Here is a 26,466-nt window from a genome sequence, read left to right as displayed (position 1 = left end):
ACTGTAAAAGGACTAAACATAAGAATACTTAGGAAGAGAGGAAGGAGAATCCTCACTCAAAGTCTCAGAAAGTATTGACAACCAAATCCTAGAAGAAAAACTTCCTAACATAAAGAAAACACAAGAATCATCAAAACACCAAACGAAAGGGATCATAAAATAAAGTCTCTTTCCTGTGTAATAATCAAAACACACAGTTCAAGGAAAGAATACTAAAAGCTGCAAAGGCAAAAAGCCAGAAAAAGCATAAAGGAAGATCTATTAAGATCGCAGATGTCTTCTTGGAGTCTGTAGACACCAGAAGGGTTTGCACACATGTGCCGCAGAAACAACAGGTGCCTGGATTTTAATATGTAAAAAAATGACTATACTGTAAATGGAAAAAATTAAGATAGTCCACGATAAACTCAAATTTAAACAACCTCTCACTAAATATACTGACCAACACAAAGAGATAGAGATAGAATCTAACCCGAGGAAGTTAAGGATACAAAGGAAAACACGGGTAGTAAATAATCTCTTACTGTCTACAAAAGAAGGGAAAGTACACACACAGTCCAACACCAACACCACCCACAGCTGCAACAACAACAGCAACAAAATACAAGGAGTTAGCAATCACCATTTATTGACTCATTCAATAGAAATGTTTTGATTTGGGAGAAAATGTAGCTGTAAGTTGGCCCAGGACTTTGAGGTGTTTGTGTTTGAAAGCTATACAACTTTCTGTCTCAGGTTGGGTGTGGGCAGTGAGGTTTTGAAGATAAACTTCTGACTATACTTTTGTGTCTCTCACTGATCAGTAGTGACTTAATTCCAATAAATTTTTTTTTTGCTTTTTTTGTTTTCCCAGACAGGGTTTCTCTGTGTAGCCCTGGCTGTCCTGGAAAGCACTCTAGACTTGTTGGGCCTCAAATTAAAAAATCAGCCTGCATCTGCCTCCCAAGTGCTAGGATTAAAGGAGTGAACCACCACCACCACCCAGCCCAATAAATTCTTATCCTTTCCATTGTCCTGGTGTGTGAGTTGTGTTGAACCTGACTGGACCCAACAATGTAAAGGCTTTACCACACTGCTGACATTCATAGCATCCGTCTCCAGTATGAATAGTCTCATAAAAAGAAGAATATACATAAAAAGCTCAATGAAAAAGCTTCACCATACTAAATAGATTCACAATGTTTCTACCTAGTTCAAATTCTTCCATGATGAAGATGACTAGAAAATTGTGCAAAGGCTTTCCCATATTAAATATACTCAGAGGGTTTCTCCCTCAGCCTTTCAGTGGCTAGGAACAGATCTCATGACCAAACCAACTCTCAGAAAAGCAAACATTTAAATTGGGGTTTCTCTGCCATGCAGTTTGTCTTGTGTATGCCTAAACAACTATGACATGCAAAGGCTTTACTACATTCATAACATTGACATGGGTTCTCACTTGTATGTGACCTTTTATGTCATTGTAGATGACCGTGAAATCAAATGCTTTACAACACCAATTACCTTCCTAAGGTTTCTGTCTTCTATGTGTTCTTTAAAAATAATGGAGACTATAGAGTTGTAAAAAGTCTTTACCACATTGATTATAGAGACAATAACTTTGAGAATAAGCTTTATCACATTGATTACATTTCTAAGGTTTCTCTCCATTATGGGTTCTTTCATGATAATGGAGACAACTGTGACCTGCAAAGGCTTTACCACAGTGATTACATTCGTAGAGTTTCTCTCCATTATGTTTTTTTTTTTTTACATTTCAATCTTTTATTAGATATTTTCTTCATTTACATTTAAAAAGCTATCCTGAAAGTCCCCCTATACACTGCCCTACCCACCTACTCCCACTTCTGGGCCCTGGCATTCCCCTGTACTGGGGCTTAAAAAGTTTTCAAGACCAAGGGGCCTCTATTCCCAATGATGGCAGACTAGGCCATCTTCTACTACTTATGCAGCTAGAGACATGAGCTCTGGGGGTATTGGTTAGTTTCTATTGTTGTTCTGCCTACAGGGATGTATACCCCTTCAGCTCCTTGGGGACTATCTCTAGCTCCTCCAATGACGGCCCTGTGTTCCATCCAATAGATGACTGTGAGCATCCACTTCTGTGTGCCAGGTATTGGAATAGCATCACAGGAAACAGCTTTATCAGGAAAGTATGTGTTCTTTTATGATATTGGAGATGACTGTGACCTGTAAAGGCTTTACCACATTGATAACATTCATAGAGCTTCTCTCCAGTACGTTTAGTTTTCTGACGTTGGAGATGACTGTGAGGTGCAAAGGCTTTACCAATTACGGTCTTAGGGTTTCTCTCCAGTATGTGTTCTCTTATGACATTGGAGATAACTGGGTCGTGCAAAGGCTTTACCACATTGATTACATTCATAGGGTTTCTCTCCAGTATGTGTTCTTTCATGATGGTGGAGACCACTGTGACTTGTAAAGGCTTTACCACACTGATTACATTCATAGGGTTTCTCTCCACTATGTGTTGTTTTATGATATTGGAGATGACTGAGTCGTGAAAAGGCTTTACCACATTGATTACATTCATAGGGTTTCTCTCCAGAATGTGTTCTTTTATGACGTTGGAGACTACTGAGTTGTGCAAAGGCTTTACCACATTGATTACATTCATAGGGTTTCTCTCCAGTATGTGTTCTTTTATGACGTTGGAGATAACTGTGACCTGCAAAGGCTTTACCACATTGAATACATTCATAGGGTTTCTCTCCAGTGTGTGTTCTTTTATGACATTGGAAACTACTGCGTAGTGCAAAGGCTTTACCACATTGATTACATTCATAGGGTTTCTCTCCAGTATGTGTTCTTTTATGACGTTGGAGATGACTGTGACTTGCAAAGGCTTTACCACATTGATTACATTCATAGGGTTTCTCTCCAGTATGTATTCTTTTATGACATTGGAGACTACTGAGTTGTGCAAAGGCTTTACCACATTGATTACATTCATAGGGTTTCTCTCCAGTATGTGTTCTTTTATGACGTTGGAGATGACTGTGACTTGCAAAGGCTTTACCACATTGATTACATTCATAGGGTTTCTCTCCAGTATGTATTCTTTTATGACATTGGAGATTACTGAGGTGTGCAAAGGCTTTACCACATTGATAACATTCATAGGGTTTCTCTTCAGTATGTGTTCTTTTATGATATTGGAGACCACTGTGTCTTGTAAAAGCTTTACCACACTGATTACATTCATAGGGTTTCTCTCCAGTATGTGTTCTTTTATGACATTGGAGACTACTGAGTCGTGCAAAGGCTTTACCACATTGATTACATTCATAGGGTTTCTCTCCAGCATGTGTTCTTTTATGACATTGGAGATCACTGTGACTTGTAAAGACTTTACCACATTGATTACATTCATAGGGTTCCTCTCCAGCATGTGTTCTTTTATGACATTGGAGACTACTGAGTTGTGCAAAGGCTTTACCACATTGATTACATTCATAGGGTTTCTCTCCAGTATGTGTTCTTTTATGACGTTGGAGACTACTGAGTTGTGCAAAGGCTTTACCACATTGATTACATTCATAGGGTTTCTCTCCAGTATGTGTTCTTTTATGACATTGGAGACTACTGAGCTGTGCAAAGGCTTTACCACATTGATTACATTCATAGGGTTTCTCTCCAGTATGTGTTCTTTTATGACATTGTAGATGACTGTGAAGTGCAAATGCTTTCCCACATCGATTACATTCATAGGGTTTCTTTCTAGTATGGGTTCTTTTATGACATTGGAGATGATTGCATTTTTTAAAGGCTTGACCACATTGATGACATTCATAAGGTTTCTCTCCAGTATGGGTTCTTTTATGATATTGAAGATGACTGGGTGTTGAAAAGGCTTTACCACATTGGTTATGTTCATGTGTTTTCTCTCCAATTTGTCTTCTTATATTACTTTGGAGATGACTGGGACATGAAAAGGCTTTAGAACGTTCATTACATTCATAGAGTTTCTCTCCACTATGATTACTTACATACCTGCAATGAAAATTGGTACATGTGATATGTTTACTACATTAATTTCCCTATTCAATCATTCCATCAAGATGAATAAACTTTACAAATTGGTCTAATGATAAAGATGGACCGGATCATCTGGTTTTGTCACTTTATATATGTTCATGGTGTTCTCCCTCATTATGGATTGTTTTGCATCTTTCGAGATATCTGTGATGGTTATTACATGGCTAACATTTATAACATCCTTTTTATACGGGATATTTATATGGTGTATTTCATCTATATGAGGAAAATAGAACAACTCATAGCTTTGTAACAGGAATTGCTTTCATAATTTTTCCTGTAGCGTGAATTGTACCACATTTGAATGTGAACCAGGACAAACAAAAGAATTTACAAATTCCTACAACCCATAAAGATTTTCTACAGTGTGAGCTTTGGGAAGTTCCCAGTAAAATTAGAAAACCAATTCATAGCAAAGTTTTATCATATTCAGAATGTCTACCAAAGATAGAATATGACAATTTTCTCAAAGTTCTGGGATAGAAAGCGGTACATTACTTCTTTCAATATCCCTATGCTCAAATAGCTTTTATCCATTGGGACACATGATATATATATTAATAGAAGAGTAATAGATGCATTCACACTGTTTGACTTTTTGTTAATCATAGACGTGTAATATATGAATTAAGGTTTCTCCTATGACAACACTCTTGATTCTCATAAACTGTACCCTAAACAAATGATCAATTTCACTATAAGAATATGAGCATCACCAACTTTCCCATGGATATTTTGCTTATCGGAAGGTTTTGCTTATATATTTATCACTATTCGATGTGCAATATCTAAGTCTTGTAAGTCTATACACATTGTTCAGATCAGTATAGCTCTAGTAGAGGTAGAAATTGAATAAAGGTATCCCTTAAGGCAATGTTTCCTCGCCTTTTTTTTTTTTTAAAGGAATGCTTTGATAAATAAATCACATAACTACATCTAGGCAGTACATTTTTTTTAAGAATAGTATTATTAGGGCTGGAGAGATGGCTCAGTGGTAAAGAGCACAGACTGCCCTTCCGAGGGTCCTGAGTTCAAATCCCAGCAACCACATGGTGGCTCATAACCATTTGTAACAAAATTTGATGCCCTCTTCTGGAGTATCTGCGGACAGCTACAGTGTACTTATATATAATAAATAAATAAATATTGAAAAAATATTGTAATTATAGTTACACCTCAGGTATTGACATTTTACACTCCTGCTTTGATTTAGAGCTTCCATATCATAGTAAAATTTCCTTAGAGGCATAATTGCATAAGCTTTCACGTGAAAATTACCTTAGATTTCTTCTTGTACTTTGACAATGTCTTTCAATATGATGGTTTTCCCAAGTGTAGCCTAAAAGACAATACCAGAATAATGAATGATACAGTATTGGAAATAAGGCAAAATTCAAGGTACTGTGAATTTTCACATCACTGGACACTATTTATTCAGCTCAGTCTTCCTTGTTCTCAATTGTAATAACAGAGCACCAACACTCACCAAGAGACATGTCTTCCCACTATTTTGAAAAGCAAAAGAAAATTCACAGTCATACCTATAACAGTGAGGTTCCAGTAGGTCTCCAGCATCACATCTTTGTAGAGACTCTTCTGGGAAGGATCCAGCAAATTCCACTCTTCCCCAGTGAAGTTCACATGCACATCATCATAAGTCACTGCGTCCTAAAATATCCCATACATGTGTACATCACAAAGCATGGTACTGACATCATTGTAAAGCAAATGTACGCTTCCTTGACCATATTCATATTACATATTCATGTAATTCTGGTGCTTCCTCCACTGACTTCCTGACACAGAAGTTATAACCTAAGTACTATAACATTTTAAAGGAAATTGAGTTGAAGGTTCACCTGTGTTGCTTATGATCATTTTAAATAAATAGGGGAAAGACTTTCGAGAGGAATTTCAATTGTGAGGGAGATGTAGGGTGAAATAGATCAACAGTACTGAGCACATATCCCCGAAATTGTAAGAAGAATCACTAACGAGAAAAATCACGGACAAGCAGGGTGTATTTGTTCATGTCTTTAATCCCAGAATCACGGGCAGGTATACGTCATTGAACTGGATCCCTGTCTGTTCTATGTAACACATTCCAGGACAGCAAAGGTTACATATTAAGACCCTTACTCCACTGCAAAAATCAACCACGGAGACAAAAATGATAGAAAGAACTCAGTTGTTTACGACAGTTCCTACAAAGAAGTATACATTCCCTGCACTTCTGTACTCATCTAGCAGAAACAGGAAGTGTACCGCTTTAAACTGCAACATTAGTAAAACTTTACTGGCAATCAAAGCACATTTAGTGGACCAATGGTCAGATGAAAATATTATTAATATAAGTGTTGAACATAAAAAGCAGCATAAGGCAGGAGATTGCCATAACTCAGCCGTGGAAAGCTATTGCTTGTCTTCCAGAAATGGTGGTCAAATACTAGCATTCCCGTGACCCATGGCTTTATGAACAGGAGTTCGGAGTCCACCTTCCAACAACACTAACGAGGTGGCACACATGATATTCATATTCACGCACACAGGCAAAACACTCCTATTTATTTAAAAATTTCAAAACAAACACAAGAGTTTGGGAAAACATCAACACCCAGAATATAATGACTCTGAAACCTCAGGCAGTATTGATGTCATGAGCATATGCCATCCTAAGAAATAGACTATAATCTATGTGCCCACGGCGTACATAGGGGGCCCCAACCCCACTCAAAGGAGAAACAGAGGAGATTGGGAGGAGGGAGTCTGTGAGGGCAGGGACCTAGAGTAAGGACAGTGATCAGGGTGATAATGAATATCTAAATTATAGGATTAAAAAAAAAAAGGAAAGAAAGAAAAAGGAAAATTTTGAGTGTATATACACTTTCATCTCCCCAAGATGAATCTAGAAAGACTCCTGCACTGTTCAAACGTCTAAAGTCTCTGCTGACACTCAAAACAATATCTTGACAGCCACATCAGAAAGCAAAGTTGCAAAATCAAACAGCAAGCTATATCTTTCCAACTTAAAATGGCACTGAATACCCCTTCCCATTCCAATCAATAGGAATGTGCACACAGGGAGAGAAGATTGGACAAAGGCAAGAGAAACAGAAGGGCAAACACCAAATCCTATAGCTTTGTCTCAAACACATTGGACTTCAATTCCTAAAGGCATAGATGGTGCTCTTCCTGTAACTTCTCATACATCTCTCAGTTTGGGTACTTCATCTCCCTGTAAGCTTCTCTCCATGGCAGATTTCTCAATGCGTTAGTTTTCTCCACAACCTGTGGTCACAAAATGCAACTCAAGCATCAACCTCACCACTTAAATGCAAGGAACTCTCACAGAGTCTTCCCTGGGATCGTGACTCTGTCAAAAGATGGCTGGAGTGGTGCTAAACTGAAACCATAGAGAAAGAATCTATGACCATGGTATTTTCATCTTTCAGTTTCCAGAAGCAGCACGATATGGATGATCCTGTGAAGTTTTGCTTCTAAATTAACGGACCCTGCCTCACTTGGACCACATTTGCAGCAGGTTTTGTTTAAGGTTCCATCCTGGGATGAGGAAACACATTGAATACTCCTTCCATTAATTTAAAACATAGCAAGCCAAAGGAAGTACTACACTCAGGGTACCTTCATAGGCATATACCCACAAGGGCATTTGCTCCAATAAGTTCACAGCCACTTTATTTATAACAGTTAGAAACAGGAAAGAATGCAGATGTTCCTCAACTAAAATGTGGACACAAAAACCATGTTTCATTTACAAAATGGAGTGCTTCTCAGGTATGAAAAACAAGGACATCATGAATTTTGCAGAGAAATGGGTACAATTAGAAACTAATATCTGGAATGAGGTAACTCAGGCCCAAAAGGACATGAATGTACATACTCACTTCCAAGTGAATAATAACCATAAGTACAGGATACCCACAATGCACTTCATAGACGGAAAGACAGTAAACAAGACATGGCACAAAAGAGCATGGTTGAATCTCACTGAATGGGGTATGAAAGAGACAGAAGAGGTAGATGGAAGGGAGAAACTGGATGAGACAGTAGTTAAGAAATAAGAAGGGGAGTGTTAGGAACAAGTGTGGTAAGAGACAAGGGCCAGAGAGCCAGGAAAATGAAATGAAATCAGCAGATGCTGGGAGAGGGGGGGGTTAGGGTGGGGGCATCTGTATAATGTGCCTGAGACTATGAATGGGAGGGCACAAATGCGGCTAGGGAGGTGATCTTAGCTTAGATATAAAGCATTGAATTATGGGCCATGAAGAGGTGACATCTTGCAGTCAGGCAGAACCACCAGTGAAGTGTTCACTACACCAAGAAAACCAAATACCTTTACTCCCAAAATTTGTTCTGTCTGCAAGTAAGGCAGGCACAAAGTTGAAACAGAGACTGAGGGAATGGCCAAACTATACCCTGCCCAACTGGTAACCCATCCCATGGGCAAGCACCAAGGCTGGCATTACTGAGGATAATTTGTTATACTTGCAGATAGTAGCTTAGCATCATTGTCCTCTGAGCGTTTCCATCCAGCATCTGACTGAAACATATGCAGAGACCCACAACCTAACATTGGACAGGGCTCAGGGAGTATTTTAAAAGAGTTGGGAAAAGAATTGACGGCCTCTGTAGGAATAGGAAGTCCATGAGAAGACCCTCAGAGTCAAATAACCCAGAACCTAGGAGACTCTCAGAGATGGAGCCACCAACCAACGAGCACACACAGACTGGGATGGAGGCCCCCACCATATATGTAGTGGATGTGCTGGTCAGTCTTCATGGGGTCCCCAACATCCAGAGCAGGGCATGTCCCTTAAGCTGTTCCTGACTGTGCAAACTGTTTCCCTAACTGGGGTGCTTTGTCTGACATCAGTGGGAAAGGATGTGTCTAACCCTGCAGAGACTTGACATGCCATAGTTCAGGGATACTAAAGTGGTTCCCACCATCCCTGGGGAGATAAAAGGGAGTCAGTAATGAGGGACTGTGGAAGGTGGAATGGGATGGGTGTAACAATTAGAATGTAAATTGAATAAAGAAATAGGGGAAGTCAGGTCTTGGTGGAGCAGGACTTTAATCCCAGCACTCAGGAGGCAGAGGCAGGGGGATTTCTGAGTTCGAGGACAGCCTGGTCTACAAAGTAAGTTCCTGAACAGCCAGGGAGACACAGAGAAACTCTGTCTCAGAGGAAAAAAAAAAAAAGAAATAGGAAGATTGAACAAATAATTATCAGTTGCATAAAAATATACAAATCAGGCAATATTTTTGTTTGTTTGACCTACTCAATATTTCAGAGCATAAGCCAAGTACAAAAGTTTTCTAGTTTTCTTTTCTTTTTTTTTTTTTTTTTTGGCCAAAATATCACAGAAATGACCTCTTCCTAAAGTTTTCAGTCTATTTTCCACTGAAATAGTATGACCTCAATTCCTGTGGCTGCATTACTGTAAATGCTCCAATCTTCCAGATCCTATGGGAACAACCGATTAAGCTCCATATACAGCTTTCTATGACTTTTGCCATCTCAATTTCTGATATTTTCCATATTCCTTCAATAGAGAACAGAGATTCTGTCCAGCAGCAAAATCAGCTTTTGAAACAATTGTTGTTGTTGCTGTTGTTGTTGATTTTGTTGTTATTGTTCTGCCTTGCAACTCTGCTGCTGTGATGGTTTCCTCTGAGCAGAAGCATCTCAGGTAATAAATGTTTGTTTTACATGGTTCTGTCAGATCACAGCACATCCTACTGCGAGCTCAGACTAGAAACTGAAGCTAGAAAATGAAGGCAAAAATATTTGACAAACACTACTTCCTGCCTTGCTTTCTTGCTTGGTCACTCTCTCATGCTCTGTAGCCTCCCTCAGCCTTGAAGCAGGCTGAGCCAGACTTTGACCTTGCTGCCATTAAGAAGGAGATTACCTAGTGTCTTAGTCAGGGTTTCTATTCCTAAACAAACATCATGACCAAGAAGCAAGTTGGGGAGGAAAGGGTTTATTCGACTTACACTTCAATACTGCTGTTCATCACCAAGGAAGTCAGGACTGGAACTCAAGCAGGTCAGAAAGCAGGAGCTGATACAGAGACCATGGAGGGATGTTCATTACTGGCTTGCCTCCCCTGGCTTACTCAGCTTGCTCTCTTATAGAACCAAGACTACCAGCCCAGAGATGGTCCCACCCACAAAGGGGCCTTTCCCCCTTGATCACTAATGGAGAAAATGCCTTACAGTTGGATCTCATGGAGGCATTTCCTCAACTGAAGCTCCTTTCTCTGTGATAACTCCAGCTGGTCAAGTTGACACATAAAACCAGACAGTACACCTAGGGTAGAGACTTCTGACCTTGATGGCCCTATTTGCTCTTCTCCAATACTCTGCTTCCTGCTGAAAGGTCCTGGAGACTATCTGGAGACAAGCCCTATAGATCGCCTATGGGCTGGCTCCAGGCACAAAGAATGGGCTGGCAGATGATGGGCCTACCCTCTTTATAAGCAGGGACTCTCAGTAAACTTCAGAGGCTTTGAACAGAAAGGTTTGTCTTGGCCTCATTCTTTTGTTGCCCTCTGATCTCTTTCAGCCCCGGGCTGCCTTTCAGGGGAACCCAGTTCACATGGCCACAGGCGGCTACAATGCTCACCTAGCTCTCTCATCCAACCCATGTCCACTTGCTTCCCAATATTGCCACCCTTCATGGAAGAGTCTTCCTATATCAATTATCAACACTATCTCTCAGAGACATAGAAACCAGCCATTCTGATGAGGGCACACCTGCAACTGAGGCTCCTTCAGATGACTGTAGCCTGAAATGTTGAGTTAAAACAACTATGACACAGAGACAATAATAAACGAGAGAGTTGTAAAATTCCAAAACCAATGATCTAACCATATCATTACAGGACCCCTGCCACCACATCAGGGAGTGGGAGTAGTGTCTGAGCCAGGATAAAATGGGAAGGGCTCCTGGCTCAGAGCATGGAAGGATATGGTGGAATGGGGAGAAGGGAAGCTGCACTGCCCTGTGGTAAGGTGTCCTTAACCCTGGATTCCCAGGCCAGGGAGACCAAAGAGGTGGCCAAACAGCTGGAAGGTGAATAGAGGAGTAGATTGCCCCACAGACCTGGAAATAAGACTGCTGGTCTAAGGAAGATATGCTAACTTTGCTGGAAGGGATGAAAAACAACCTCCTATATACCAACAGCTCCAAGTTCAAAACTACAGAGTCACATATAGACTGAGAACAGGGTTGTTTAGAAGGGGGCAAAATGAGTTCTTTGTCCTTTCCACCCTGTTTTGCAGGGTCTGATTTTACCCTGAATGTGGTCATAAAGAGCTCTCTGTCAGGGGCAATTTAATGGGTACAGGTCCTCTTGATAAGAGGGATTTAACCCAAGGTGGAAGGTGAGTAACTATATCAATTGGGATGGAATCAGTCTCACTTCCTCTCTCAGTAAGAGAATACTAAAGTGGCACACACATAATAGAGGGCCACGAGGGGGCGGTGAAGGCTAAGCAGCAGATTCCACCACTTGTACAGAGGAGAAAATGAAGACAGGATTGGCAGCTGTGAGCCATGGAGCAGGGTTCCAAGACTGCTGTAACTTCCCAGAAATTAAGGCCAGGGGCATACAACCCCTGTTCCAGGGTCTGGAACATCTTCCTAGCCCTTTGTAGCTACGACTCGCCAGCATTTCCACTTCACTGGAGTTCCACATTCACTATGTTCATCTCACTCCACAAGTACTCAAGAAAAATCAAAAAACCAAGGTACACAGACACATTTCTGACAGACAGGTCACTGATGCAAAGAACAACAATGACACATCCTAACAGCGGTCTTTCAAGCGTTCCGATGGGAGTCCTGAGGGTCTTGGGGTTCCAGTCAAAGCATGAAGGTTTTATGCCTAACTTACAGAAACTATAATGAACAGCACAGAGCCTATTGCAATGCAAACACACAGAGGCCTTTTTTATGACCTCAGTAACAAGGACTCTCAGCAGTCAAACTCCGATTAGGTACAAACTGAGAGATCAAGTCTAGAGGTTTTGAGTATTTATTGTAGTTACAACAAGAGTGGGGAGTTTGCATACAAATCAGCATTGTAATATTTTGAAAATTGTATGTCTGGCATAATGTGCAGGAACCAAGCAAGGGGGGCAAAAAAATCTGACAACCATGATGGGTAAGCTGTTTCTGTTTTTGGTTTCTATAGGAGGTCTTAGTTATCTCTATGTAGCTTAACCCTGCTGATGTACCTTAACTGGCTGTTGATAAGGGGATTTTGTCATGGGATTTTTGCTGGAATGTACAAATGTACATTCTCAAAAAGCAAACTGTTTGGGATTTACAAACTCATCTCTGTTGCTGAGCCCCTGATTATAGACAGAAACTCCTGGTTAACCACAACCATGCCTGTCTGTAGACTAGACTTTGTCCAAAGACCTACCTCACTCTCTGTTACTGCAGACCCTAATATCAGCTGCCCTTAACACTGGTAAAGAGTAGCAGTGGAAATATCCTCTACTCCTGTGCAAGCCTCCTATAGATACCATAGACAATCCCCACCTGCCTATCCATTCCTGCCTCATCCCTGTGTCTCAGCCCCCACTTGGGCAGATACTCCCTATTCAACCACATTCCATGACTGAAAGGACACAAGGTAAGCTTCCATAGATCAACCTCATGATTGATTGATTTACCACAGGTTCAATTTTCCCAGTTGTTCCAACATTGTATTAAACACCATGGGCTGCTTGACCTCTCTTCTGACTACGGCTCCTTGTGGATTACTAAGATCTTCTGTTCCTGCCTGTCGCTTCTCCCAGATTTTAATATCACAAAGCATCCCCTGTTGACCATACCTACAAAATAGGTCAGTAAAATAGGAAACTGTCAGTGAACACTCTCTTCAAATCCATGTATCAAACAGTAACCCAGGAACAAAACTCCCACCCAAAAAGACAAACCCAGAGGCCAGTACCTAGGTCAATAATCACCCAAACAGAGATGGCTACACACCAGCATAGCAACATAGAGAGTAACAGCCAGGAACAATTGCAACCAAGAAATCCAAGCTATCCCATCACAGCAGGTCTGAGAAATTAAAGCATGCAACAGATAAAGTGCAAAAGAGGTTGTTTGGGGGAAGGGAGAGGAGTGAGAACCTGGGGAAGGGATAGAAATACATAAGAGGACCTGCAGACAGACACACAGACAGGGAGGAGAAAGAGAGCCATGAGGGGAGAGATGACAGAGAGTGTGCATGTGCAGAGAACAGAGACAGGGAACAAAAATAGAGAGCTGCTATAGCTGGTGGCTGATGTATATAAAGCACGCCTGACAACAGACACAGGGGATGGAGGCAGGAAATGACATAAGGAGTTGCTAAGTCCCTAAGAGCAGGACATGAGATTACCTGACAACTACAGAGGCAAGGTTCACCCACAGAACAGGAAAGGAAGACAGAATCTCATGGATTCAAAACGAAGAGAAAAAATTGATATTTCAGTTAAAAAAATGTGGATTCTAAAAGTTTCGTGGCAATAAACAACTGGGACTTCTGCAAAGTATGTGAAGGCGAAAATTACAAATGATTGGAATAGAAGAATATCAGCTCAGAGGTCTATCATTTTCCAATAAAACCACAAAAAAATTCTGAAATTATTAAAGTCCCTTTCCCAAATAATAATAAACTCACTAAACATGTGATGCAAAAAATATGAAAAACTGCAACAGAACAAAAATTAACAAAACCTAAACAAAACAAAAACAAGTATAATGTATGAAATCAGACCTATTAGAATTTTACCTGTTTTCGTAATGTATAAATAAAGACAAAGGGGTTTGGACATGTGTGCTACAGACTCAAAGAAACCACCCTTGTTTTCACAAGCCAGCCTAACTAAGGTCCAAAGGATTTGGGAAATGATAGGGAAGTTATTAGAGGTCACCCCTGATGGAGCAAGTGAGGAGCAACACGAGAGACCTCACAGGTGCTCACATATGGCTTATACTTCCCATCCAGCCCCAGAGAGGACTCACCACCCCAGCTTCCACTGCTCAGCACCACCCTGCCCCTATCCTCTGTGGGCAGTAACCCTGTGCTCACCATGCCTGGAATTCAGAGCTTCCCTGAGGTCCTCTCACAGCACCCAACAGCAGAGCTCAGAGCAGGACACAGAGAACCATTCAAGCCTGCACAGCCAAAGTGAACTTGGGGAAAGGCACCTGGAAGATCCTGCCTCCTTGTCTGACTGGCAGGCCTGCCTGTGGAGACCTTGATTGGCCAGTGGGTCTCACCCTTCCTCAAGGTTAAAGTGTGCTTCTTGTCCAGGGCCACACCTTTTCCAGGTCTCAGGTGTGGTTTGCACTACATTAGCATTTGAGCCTGATCTCCAAGAGGACTCTCACCCCTCCCAGCCCTGGGGGAGAACTCACCATTCATGTGGGGCATAGGGCTGTGCACAGACAGGCAGGTCTCCAGTTGAGCTGAGGTCTGAACCCCGGGAGGGTGATAATTCACTTACTTGACAAGGAAGGCATCAATTCCCTCATGCTTCTGGAACTCAGGCTCCTGCCTAAGTTACCAACCCCCACCCCCACCCCAGCCACCACAAGAGAAGCCTGGCTAAAAGTCAGGTAGGCAATATCCCAAGCTTCTGACCTTCAGGCTAAACTCCTCCCCAGTTACCTAGCAACAGTAAAGCCCATAAAAAGGGCTGTTCAGCCTCTCCTATCTCTCTTGCTCTCACTCCTTTGATCTCTTACCTCTCACTTCTTGCACTCCTCTCTCCTCTTTCCTTTCTCTTTGTCTTCTCCTCTCCTTTCCTCTCCTCTCCTCTCCTCTCCTCTCCTCTCCTCTCCTCTCCTCTCCTCTCCTCTCCTCTCCTCTCCTCTCCTCTCTCCCTCTTACTCTCTTTCTATCTAGCCTTCCCACTTCTAGCCTTCTAGGGGGGACTCTCTCTCTCTCTTCTACCTTCTCTCTTTCTCCCTGCCTTTCTATAATAAAGCTCTAAAACCATAGAATGTCTCCGTTCATCAAGGCCCACTGCGCTTGGAGGATGGGATAGGCTTTCTCATAATGAGCCTTTTCTACTCTCCAGATGGAAGGCCTTCATGTGCTCCAGTCAAGATCCACTGTGCTCACTCTCACAGGTGTGGGAACCTCTCATCCCTCATCACTCTCTCCATTAACCCCAGGGCTTTAGGAAAGTAGTCCTGGGGCTCCCAGGTTGGACTGCCCCTTGTTCAGACCCAAAGAGGGGGGCCAAAGGCTTAGATGCCCACCCGGGGCTGAGCAGAGAGTGTATGGCAGCTCTCCCACATCTCTGTCCAGAGCATAGGTGGAACTCTGGCAGGGAGTGGGCCTTCCCACCCTTTCCTTTCTTGCCCAGGGTCCCCTTTTAGTTCCCAACACATTCCAGCTCAGGCTAGTCAGCTGCCTGCTCCTGTTCTCTGTGAGCAATGATCCTGCATTACCAGGACCTGACTTCAGACCTTGCCTGAGCTTGCCTCACATCACTTGCCTTCTTCTTCCTGAAATCCAGGGGAAGAGCATGCATAGCCCATTACCCAAGGTGCAGTGGGGTTATCAATCTGAGTGGGAAGGTACCCAGGCAATGAACATTAAAGAGGGATTTTAGGAAACAAGAGTTTTGTTTGTGGCTCAGTTCTGGGCTCAGGGAGACTGCAGCTCCCTTTCCCAGATGATAGGTACCAACCAACCCTGGGAGGAAAGCCAGAAATGTAAGGGAAACACTGTTGAGCCATCTTGTTAGCCAGCACATCGCCATCAGTGGCAAAGTAGAGAAAAGCCACAGTTGTATTAGGACAGGTTCTCTAGATAAACATATCTCAAATCAGAATGAATTTCTCTGTGGATATAGAAAGGAAATGTAATAGAATGTCTCTCTAATGTCTAATATAGAAAGGTTCTTGGCCAAGGGAACTTAGAAAAATCAAGGGCGGGTTATCTCATGTTGCAGGTTATTACAGCTGATATTCACTATGTACCAGAATTCTGAAGAAATAAGTACTTTCCAATGCCAATTTTAAAAATCAAACTAGCAAATCACCTTTTCTAAAATACAAAAATAGGGCAAGTATAAAAAATGAAAGAACAACCCTGTTCATTGTCTTTTATGTATGTAGGATGCCAAAAGAATCTATTGCCTAGATTAAAGGTGGATCTGATGATCTCAAAAGATCAAGATTAAGAAATGGTTTCTCACTTCAAAAGGTATAATGAACACATTTCCCTCACAGTAAGCAGGGTTAGACTTAGGGTTAGCCTATTAGAGGGTTAGGGTAAGGATTAGGGTTCTTAGTGTTAGGGTTTTTAGAGGCAAGGCAATGGTCAGGAAGCAGGGGTGAGCTGGACTGGAAGGTTTATTATTTATTTGTTAGTAATTTATTCTTTGACAATTCATATGTGCACACAGTATATCTTGATTGTTTCTATCTCTCATTCCTACCTCTACCTACATCCTCTCTGACACTTGCACCTTCATGTCTCCATTGTGTCTTCTTTGTCCTTCTAGTTCCCCCATTTCTCCTTCCTCTCCATCCCCTCCTCCTCCTTCTCCTTCTTCATCACCATCACCATCATTACTAAGGTCACTTAGTGCTGCCTGATGGAATATTACTCAATATCTGTTAGGCTGGATCTTGTGCATATAAATGGAATGGCACTGCCCAGGGTGCAATGGTCACATTATATCCAGAAAGCAAGTGTTTTACCAAATGTGTCCTCTGATGCTCTTTGTACCCCCTCTTCTGCCATGTTCCTGTGGGCATTAGTTTTGGAGACTTTTTCTTTGATCTGAGAAGAATGGATCCTGATGATTAGGACAGCCCTAGGTGGAAGGTCTGTCCCTAACAGTTACCTTAATTGGCATGGTTTAGCTTGTGCCCCTCTAAGAAGCAGCAGCCACCACACACAGATCTCCTGACCTGGAAGACCCAGCCTCAGTCCATTCACTATGAGGCCTTTATGTACACAACCCAGATGGTTTTCTGGAACCCACAGCCCTAAGGGACCAGGTGTATTATTAGACAACTCACTCCGTGGCAGTGAAGGCCTCTCCTCAGTAAATGCCTCTAGAGGCTATGGAGGCAGCTCAGTTGGTAGAATGTTTGCCTGGCATTCAAGAGGCCCAGGGTTTGATCCCTGGCACCACATAAAACAAACATGATAACACATGCTGTAATTGCAGCCTTCAAAGGTGGAGGCAGAGGCAGGAGGATCTGAAATCCAAAGTTATATTTGGTACATAGAGTTCAAGGCAACCCTGAAGCCCTGACTAAAAAGTAAAACAAGAAAAGAAAAGCCTCTAAAAAAGGGCCTCTAATGCCTCCCCAGGGGTTAGCACTTGATATCTCTGGAGTTGTCAGTCTTGGCTCCTCTAAGTCGACAACAATGGAAGCTGGCCTGCAGAGACTCAATGGACACCAGCTTGCACTAAGGAAACGCACCCCAGTACAGTGAAAGGACATTGAAGAACCAACCAGAGTGGTCAGAACTCCTGTTTTGTCACCTGCTGAAACCCAGAGTCACATGACTCCATGGTGCCTATATGACCTCTCTCAAAAAGGAATAATCTTAAATAAGCCCATTTAATGCTTTCTTACTTTACAATTACTTTTCTTTATTTTTTGAAATTGTAATATAATCTCATCGTTTCTATTCTCAAAACCAACCCGCATATCCCTGCTTCCTCTTTAAAATTCATAACCTCTCTTTTCCTTTGTTATTTTATACATATATGTATATTCCCTAAACATGTAAACACAGCCTGCACAATCTGTATAATATTATTTATATGTCTGGTTTCGGTGCTGACCATTTGGTATTAGGCAACTAACTGGCAAAAGCACATTTTCTTAACATAGAATTAAAGCTCATAAAAATGCTAGTTATAGCCAGGTGTGGTGGTGCATGCCTTTAATCCCAGCACTCAGGAGGCAGAGGCAGCTGGATTCCTGGGTTCGGGGCCAGACTGGTCTACTAAGTGAGTTCCAGGACACCCAGGGCTATACAGAGAAAACCTGTCTCGAAACCCACCCCCCAAAAAAACCCCAAAACCAAAAACAAACAAACAAACAAAAAACAAAAACAAAAAGAAAAAAGACTGTTTTCAATACAAGTCCTCCAGCCAGTCAATCTTCACAGTAGACCTGGTCTCTACCACTAAGGCATGCTGGACAGTGCCACTATTACCTTGGGGATGATAGGAGACCCAGGCTTCAAGTACCAGTGGAACTACTGGGCGGAGCCTGGGCCCATGAACAGCATCCCCTGAGAGTCTGTACAGTCCAAATGTTCATTCTCCTTTTGCAGTTAGAACAGCAAAGCGATTTCCAAGGTAACCAAGGACAATAGAATAAGAGAGTCATAGTCCTGGAAGGAAGGAGATTAAATTTTAATACTTAAGAGTCAATATCAAATTTATTTTTAAAACTACATCAACACCAAATAAGCAGAGTAGGAATGAATGGAGCTATGAAGAAGCCCTAACAAACAACAGGAGTGTCCCAAGAATGCACACAATGTTTCTCTATTTCCAGAGTATTTTGTAGTAACCAGAGGCTCAAATAAACTAAGAAACAAAAATCAAAGCTGGGAAGAAAATCAAAGCTGGGAAGAGGGTGGGGGTGGCGCAGCTCAGTTTTCAGATTTATGCCACAACTACTTATTTTCTCCCTTATTTCCAAAGCACAAAGCTGACACCAGTTGCGCTCTGCACTTTGCAGACTGTGCAAAGTAAGTCACCCAGAGAAAGTCAACACAAAGTAAAAAGTTTCAAACCAGTTACACTCTCACTTGTTACCAAGACAATAAGCTCCTTAGAGAGAATGCATGGGGGCTGGGACGAGAGCTTAGGGGGTCAGGTGCGTGCTACACAAGCTTGTGAACCTGCATGGGGATCCCCAGGATTCATGGGAAGCAGAGACAGGCTGTGGGGAACTTACTCAGCAAAGCATTGCAAGGTCAGCCTCTGTGCTAGGTCAGCACAGGAGCCAACACACACACACACACACACACACACACACACACACACACTCTCTCTCACAGTCACACACAGGCACACCTAGGGGGAGGGACAACAATTTCCATTTATATGCACACCTTCATCCATTCATCCATTTTCTTCTCCCCTGCTCCATTCTCATTCCAGGGTCTATACAGTAACTACAGTGAAATCTGGTAAAGCAGCTACCATTTACTAAGTCTACTGGGTACTGTACCAGAACCTTCAGAAATAGACATGATTATCTAGACTGTGAACTGGACTGAAAACTGTAAAAGAGTGTGTGGGTGGGGAGGGTCTCATCCCAATTCATACAACTGGAAAGTGATGGAGCCTGACTTGGAGGTGGCTGATCTAGCTATGGGCAGTTTTGAGAATGCACCATCACTAAGCATTAGAAAAAGCCATGCAGTTTGAGAAAGCAGCATCCAGTCAAGTTTAAACTCCACTTGCTGTGTCTATAACCTGAACTGATCTCCTAGCCTCAAATTCCTCATCTGCACATCACGGATAGAGATTAAACACAACAGTTTGATACCTGTAATACAGGTCAGGCACTGACTGAATTACTGATATTCTAGCTAAAGGTGTGTAAGTCAAGAAAGCCTATTTCAGGGGCTGGTGAGATGGCTCAGTGGGTAAGAGCACCCAACTGCTCTTCTGAAGGTTTGAAGTTCAAATCCCAGCAACCACATGGTGGCTCACAACCATCCTTAATGAGATCTGACTCCCTCTTTTGGAGTGTCTGAGGACAACTACAGTATACTTACATATAATAAAAATAAATAAATCTTTAAAATAAAAAAGAAAGAAAGCCTATTTCAATCAGAAAATGACAACAGCTAGACATATTCTCCATTGGGAGCAATCAGGTTTGCCAAACTTAATCAGATAAGTTTACTAATTCCATAACTCATTTAAGTAGAAGGCCAGGGACTTATTTTTTTAGTTGTATTTCTATGAAATGCGTAGCTTTTTGTATGTCACAAAACCTACCCTAATGTCTCATCCGACCATAAAAAGACATTTGCTTAAAGTCTAAGTATTGTAAACATGGTGTGTTATTACACTAGACAGAGAACAACTTTTTGTTTTGGAAGTAAACATTAAATAATGTAGGAGGAGAAAGAAAGCATTATTTTAAGTAATCCACACTGAGTCCTTTCACCCTTCGAATCAGTTCATACACACTATTATCTTAGAGTGGATGCTGGCCTCACTTAAAATGAGATGAGCCTGCAAGGAGTTCAGGTTTTCCCTGTTTCCAACTCAAATCCATTTTCTGCTTTGGAGGCTGAGTGAAGCCAGCCTGCTATTTGATAGAAAGACCAAATCCAGTCTCTCTTTAATCTACTCAGTAACTGAGCTCTTGGGTAATCTCCTGCACTGCATGGAAAAGCAGCTTTGGGTTCATCCAAAATAAACTAAAATTAATCAGAGAGAGGCCATGCCAACTTTAATTGCAACTCCTATTTGCCAGGCTTTCCAACATCTGCCAGTATTACTGATACCTAACTGATTCAATACAATGAGAGAAGTGTCCTAGCTTTATAAACATGGGCTTTCTTTTAAGAACATCACACACAAGTGTCCTTTCCACAGAGGGAATCCTACCTTTTTTGGATGTAATCATTTTCATAAGCATTAATGATGTATTTTCAAAACACTGTGACTATCTTCCTAGTGCTTTTCAAGGCCCTCGTGGGGGAGGGGCTCACATCCCCCTCATCCCCCACCTGCCTCATTAAAGGCATCAGTGGCACCTAAAGGCCAGGCTGACAAAAGTGGACTAAAGCAATCTGCTCTCACTGAATTTGCTACAAAAGATTTACAAGCAGATCCTTTGGAAGAGAGGTGAGAGAAAAGAAAGGGGGGGGGGGAGGATGAAGGAGAAGAACGGATACCCTAGCTCACTTCCAAGAGCAGGATGCTGAACCTAGTATTTTTCATTGAGTCTAGTCCTGACTGTGTAGGTCTACAAAGACAAATATTTTACACGAAAGAATAATAGTCTAGTCCCCCACCCAACTCCCCGCCCAGCCAAAGCCTAATAGTGAATGCTTTGTTCAACCAACAGGAAAGGATGTAATTACATAGCTTAATTTAAAAGCTCTCCGAACACCAACCTCTGGCAAGAGTATTTTAAAATATGTACCTTGATCTTAAAATTCTGAGCAAAAGAAATGTAGTCATCGGTTCACTACTGCTACACATGTGTGTCTCGTTCTCCAGCTACCTTTTGTGAGTCTAGCTGGACGAACAAAGCCTACAGAACCGAAAACACGAAACTCTAAATTCTGTTGGGGAGGTAAAGAAAATGATGTAAGTGAGGCTTTCCCAAGCTGTGGACAGCCGTGGTCTCTGGACTCACACAGCCTCTTCTAATCCTGCTTCAATTTTCAAACCAAATTGCTTCCTTCTCGCAGTCCCTCTTCCCCAGGATCTGGAGAGCTCGCGGCTTAGCCACTCAATACAATGACTATGCAGGCCCTTTCCAGGTTAAGGGCACAGGAGCTGATCATACTGTCAACAGGCACCACACAGGTAGCCCAGAAGCGGCCACCAAAAAACTTTTGGACCTCAAAGAAACCATTCTCCACATCCCTCTACAGCGCTGCTCTGTGGCAAGTAGTGGGCACTGCCAGGCCTCCCAAGATGGGATGGGCACCCGTGCCTAAGCAGCTTGGGGTCCCTGGAACTGCTCTACATGTTGGCTCAGAAGCCACAGCTGCTCCCGCCGGGCTACTTCCGGAACAAGTTGGAGAGGTCCGCGCAGGGAGAGCCATCACTCCGGGGCCGCAGAGCTCGCAGGGGTCCCCGGCTCGCAGCCGCCACGCAGTATGCAGCCAAAGTTGACCTTTCCGAGGATGGGAGCAAAGGACCTGAAACCCTGCGCTGGAAATGGGAACAGGCAGGATCGTTCCCAAAAAAAGGCCCAAGGTGGTCAAGCAGCCTCTCCCTAGAGCAGGGAACAAAGGGCTTCTGTGTCGGGCACTGCTGGCCCGGCTGCGTCCGGCTTTGGGGGACCAGAAACTTTTCCCGGGTGTGGGCGCAGGCGGAGGGCACTGGGTATCGGTCACCAGGCGCGGAAGCCTACCGGGTGCCCAGGACGCAGCGCGATCCCCGCGACCCTAGCCTCCCGCCCGGCGCGGGCTACGCTACCGCTCACCTCCTCGATGGCCGCCACGGTGTTCCTGCACTGGGCCGTGCGCGTGGTGAAGCTAGAGGCCGTGGGCGCCTTGTAGTCCTCAAGGGTCTCGGCCACGAATTCCGACACAGAGATCTGGTCCGGCATCGCCAGGGCGCCGGGGCGTGGACTGCGGCAGCCTCAGTCGCCCAGGGCGCGGGCTCCGACCCCGCCGCCGCTTGGGGACTTGAACAAAGGGAAGCGCGGGCGCGGAAGTCGCCGCGGGGCGCGGGAGCCACCGCGGGACGCCCGGTGGCAGCAGGGGCGCGCGCAGCCCGCCGCTCTGCCCGCTGTGCTCCAGGAGCTGCAGCTACCGAGTCCTCTGCAAAGGAGCCCAGCAGCTGGCGCGCACCGTTAGCGGGAACCACGCGCCACCAAGCCTCTGTCCGTGACGCCTCCAGCGGAAAGGGGAGGGCCCGGCTGGGGAGGGCGCGGAGGCCCGCCCGGCGGGGCGGGGCCCAGACCTGGCCGCCAATCGGGTCGCCCGCCGCTACCGAGCCGCCAGGAAGCTGAGGCCTCAGCAAGGAGGGCTATGTGCGCTCAGGGCCTGTCAGTGGCTGTGGGCTGCTGGGTTGCATCTGCCTTCGGGTAGTGCTGGCGTTCGAGGGCGCGCCCTCTCCTGAGCTGCGGTGCCCGCCTCCCACCCCGCACCTGCCATGACCTCTAGCAACATTGCCCAGAGGGCGTGGAGTGGAACCGGGGATACTGGCTTCCGGGCTGGAAGGGAGCCCACCCTTTTACTCCCCAATCCCACCCTTGGGCTCAGGACCCCCTGAATTCCCCACCAGAACCTCAGGGAAGGGCCAGTGAGACAGTGTGGGTAGCTCGCCCCCTACAGGACAGTGAAATCCTCCAGGGCACTTTAGCGGGACGAGATGTAGGGACAGTTTGGGATGCAATGATGGGGACCATGTTCTGTCTGTGTGCCTTCTCACAGCCTTAAGAAGCCAGGGGTAAAGGCAGGTATTTTGCATAGGGAGTTGACCATGGTACAAGCCGAATGGGAATTCAAACCCATGACCTTCGACTTGGAAGAATACGCCAACCCCTAGTAAGCATCCTGTTCCCTAAGCTTGTACAATTAGGGACACTCCCAGTTACTTGATGACAGTTTTAGGGTGCTAGGCCAGGCTTCACCCTGAGAACATCATAGAATGTACTGATGTGGGGTGGGAAGTGGGGAATACCCAAGAGAACCAGAGGTAGAGCATGGTGGGGGGGGGGGGCGCATATTATGCCTGATGGTTCTCAGAGAGTACTCCAACCCACAGCTGACTGATCACAGACAAAACTGGGCCAATAAAAATCATCTGAATTAGGACATTTTCGTCTATATCTCATTCAGAAATTCTCAGCTGTATTTTAAAAACCCAGAGGTTCTGAAGACACTAGTCAAAAATCACACCATCTAACTCCCCGAGGCAAGAGGCAGTTACTGCTGCTGCCAACAGCACAGCCTAGAGAAACTTTACAAAAAACTTTTGTGTGTCTGAAAAGGAGGGAATGTGAGGGACATTGTAAACCCAACATGGGAAATAAAAGTGGTCTCCTGCTGCCATAGGACAGTAGACCAATCAATCTTTTTAAGGCTCCCATGTACAAATCTGCTGTATGAGGTAGCAGCTGAGGTTAGACATTATGTATGGCTTCTGGTATTTTACCAGCACTGCCTGTGAATAAGTTCAGCCTTCAAAAATAGCTGTGCCAGTGGGTAGCTTTTATTCCAGCACAAGGCAATAAACTGAAATCCCAAAACTCTGCCACTCTCTGCCACTTTCCACCATTGTGAACATCCTTCCATTTAGTGTCTCAGGAACACATCTATCTCAGCATGTATAACTCGAGGGTATTGTGTTATAGTACAGGCTCTCCTGCACGAAGCAATTTTCTGATCCCTCTGCCTCTTTTCCCACCTATAAGTCCTTTTGTTTTTCTCTGAAATTGAAGGATATTCCCTGTGACTTTTCAAGGTTTTGTTTTTGGAGACCTGGTCTCTGTGATGCCTTGGGAAGTTAAAAGAAAGTAGTGTTTTTCCTTGACATAATATAGTACCAGTCAAACTAATCAATGTGTCTAACACACACACACAGACACATAGACACCCAGACACACAGACACACATATACAGAGACACACAGAGAGACACACACAGACACAGACACACACACACAGAGACATACACACATACAAACACAGGGACACACACATACACACACAGACACAGAGAGACACAGACACACACACATACACAGAGAAACACACACAGAGACACACATAAAGGGATACACACGCAAAAACATACACACACAGACACACACAGACACAGAGAGACACAGACACACACATACACAGAGAAACACACACAGAGACACACACAAAGGGATACACACACACAGACACACTCACACAGACATGAACATAATTTAAAGTTTAAATGTTGAACAGGAATCAAGAGAACACTACCCACTCCTTTGTATGTGGTGCTGAGGATTGAATCCAAGGCCTTGAACCTATAGGCAAGTGCTCGAACACAGAGTTACTACCTCAGCCCTCATTTACATATTTTTAATGCATCCAGAAAAGAAGATGCTGATATTACCATTAGAGACACGGACACCACTAAGTTTATTTTAAAAAATACCTGAAATAATCTATTTTTAAAAATAATTCTTGTTGGGCATGGTGTCACATCCCTTTAACCCCAGCAGTCAGGAGTCAGAGACAGGTTGGTCTCTATGGGTTTAAGGACAGCCAAGTTTACGAAGTGAGTTTCAGGATAGCCAGGGTTCTATACAGAGAAACCCTGACTCAAAAAAGATATAATAATTCTCAAGGATAAAATTGTCCTAAAACTGAATTGAGGCAATATACAATTTCACTTATCCCATCCCATACAAACATTTATGTTTTGCTATAAAATATAAATGCCTTTGATCATACAGTATTCTTTTAGACCTCACTAGGGGCTGGTTCAAAATACATACCATGTAAAACTATGTAAGTTTTAAAGTCTGAGAAATTATGAATCCATATATATTTGAGCCTATATTTTTCATATAAAAGACTATAGTCCTATTTTTTTTTACCTTGTGTGTACTGGTCTGTTTCTGTTGCTCTAATATACCTGAGGTTGAAATTTTTGAAGAAGAGGAGGTTAGCTAGGATGTTGCCAAAATGGTACATTGTTACTGCTGGTCTGGAGTATATGGAGCCCGTGGGTTCAACAGCGAGGGGAGGGGGGAGAGGGGAGGAAGTTAGCTAGTGGTTTTGGAAGCTGCCCTGGTTAGTTTTGTCAACTGGACACAAACCTAGATATAACTGGAAGGAGAATCTCAGTCAAGGAATTGTTTCCATCAGATTGGGATTCAGATATGTCTGTATGACATTTTCATGATTATTAATTGATGTAGATGGCCCAGTCCACTGTGGGTGGCACAATTCCTAGGCAGGTGAGCCTGGCCTGTGTAAGAAAGAGGCTAAGTAGATCAAGGAAGGCAAGCCAGTAAGCACCATTCCTCCACAGTCTCTGCTTCAGCTCCTGACTCCAGTTCCTGCCTTGGCTTTCCTGAATGATGGTCTATAACCTGTAGCCCAGTGAAACCCTTTCCTTCCTCGAGTTCGTTTTAATCAGTGTTTTATCACAGCACAGAAAACAAACTATGACAGAGGTGTACAGTCTAAGATCAAGCAGCCCCTTCCATGTAGCTTCACGTAGGTGGTAACATAATGTTGACATCATTTACTTGTAAGATTGATCACGGGCTGGAAGCCAGAAAAACAGACATCAAACTCCCTACTTTAGAACTCGCTTTAATGAGAACTAATGGAGGCAGATTTCTGAGTTCGAGGCCAGCTTGGTCTACAAAGTGAGCTCCAGGACAGCCAGAGCTATAAAGAGAAACCCTGTCTCAAAAAAAAACAAAAAAAAAAAAACCAAAAAAACAAAGAGAGAGAGAGAGAGAGAGAGAGAGAGAGAGAGAGAGAGAGAGAGAGAGAGAGAGAGAGAGAGAGAGAACTAATGGAGGTTCCCAAGAAAACTCCCTTAATTGCTTCCAAGGATAGTACCCTCAGTGCCCTAACTCCTCCTAGTCCCCATCTGAGCCCCACCATGACACCAAGGCCAAGGCAGGACAAATTGGTGCCGAAACCTGGGAATGAACCAGGGACCTTTAGATATTTG

The 26,466-nt window shown here is 43.5% G+C and overlaps 1 protein-coding gene across 1 annotated transcript; it reads right to left on the bottom strand.

Annotated features, from left to right (window-relative positions):
• Positions 1–611: 611 nt before the first annotated feature.
• LOC147001182 (uncharacterized) lies at positions 612–22,533 on the bottom strand. Its single transcript, XM_085830452.1, has 6 exons — positions 22,197–22,533; positions 5,601–5,727; positions 5,338–5,398; positions 3,228–4,014; positions 2,768–3,149; positions 612–1,695 (listed from the first exon to the last, which is right to left on the bottom strand). The coding sequence occupies exons 1-6, from the start codon at positions 22,392–22,394 to the stop codon at positions 1,634–1,636; spliced, it is 1,617 nt and encodes a 538-aa protein (XP_085686578.1). The 5' UTR covers positions 22,395–22,533; the 3' UTR covers positions 612–1,633.
• Positions 22,534–26,466: the final 3,933 nt, after the last annotated feature.

Source organism: Mus caroli, unplaced genomic scaffold (assembly GCF_978045245.1).
Source record: "Mus caroli unplaced genomic scaffold, Mus_caroli_1 scaffold_14, whole genome shotgun sequence".
Classification (NCBI taxonomy): Eukaryota; Metazoa; Chordata; class Mammalia; order Rodentia; family Muridae; genus Mus; species Mus caroli.
This window is presented reverse-complemented; position numbering and strand designations above follow the sequence as displayed.

Excerpts from the sequence above, each read along its gene's own strand:
- LOC147001182 (XM_085830452.1), bottom strand. The coding sequence starts at position 22,394 with ATGCCGGACCAGATCTCTGTGTCGGAATTCGTGGCCGAGACCCTTGAG. Across the intron at positions 5,728-22,196 it reads CGCTGCGTCCTGGGCACCCG|GACGCAGTGACTTATGATGA; the intron begins GTAGGCTTCCGC and ends GGGATATTTTAG. Across the intron at positions 4,015-5,337 it reads AGTACAAGAAGAAATCTAAG|GTATGTAAGTAATCATAGTG; the intron begins GTAATTTTCACG and ends TTTTCATTGCAG.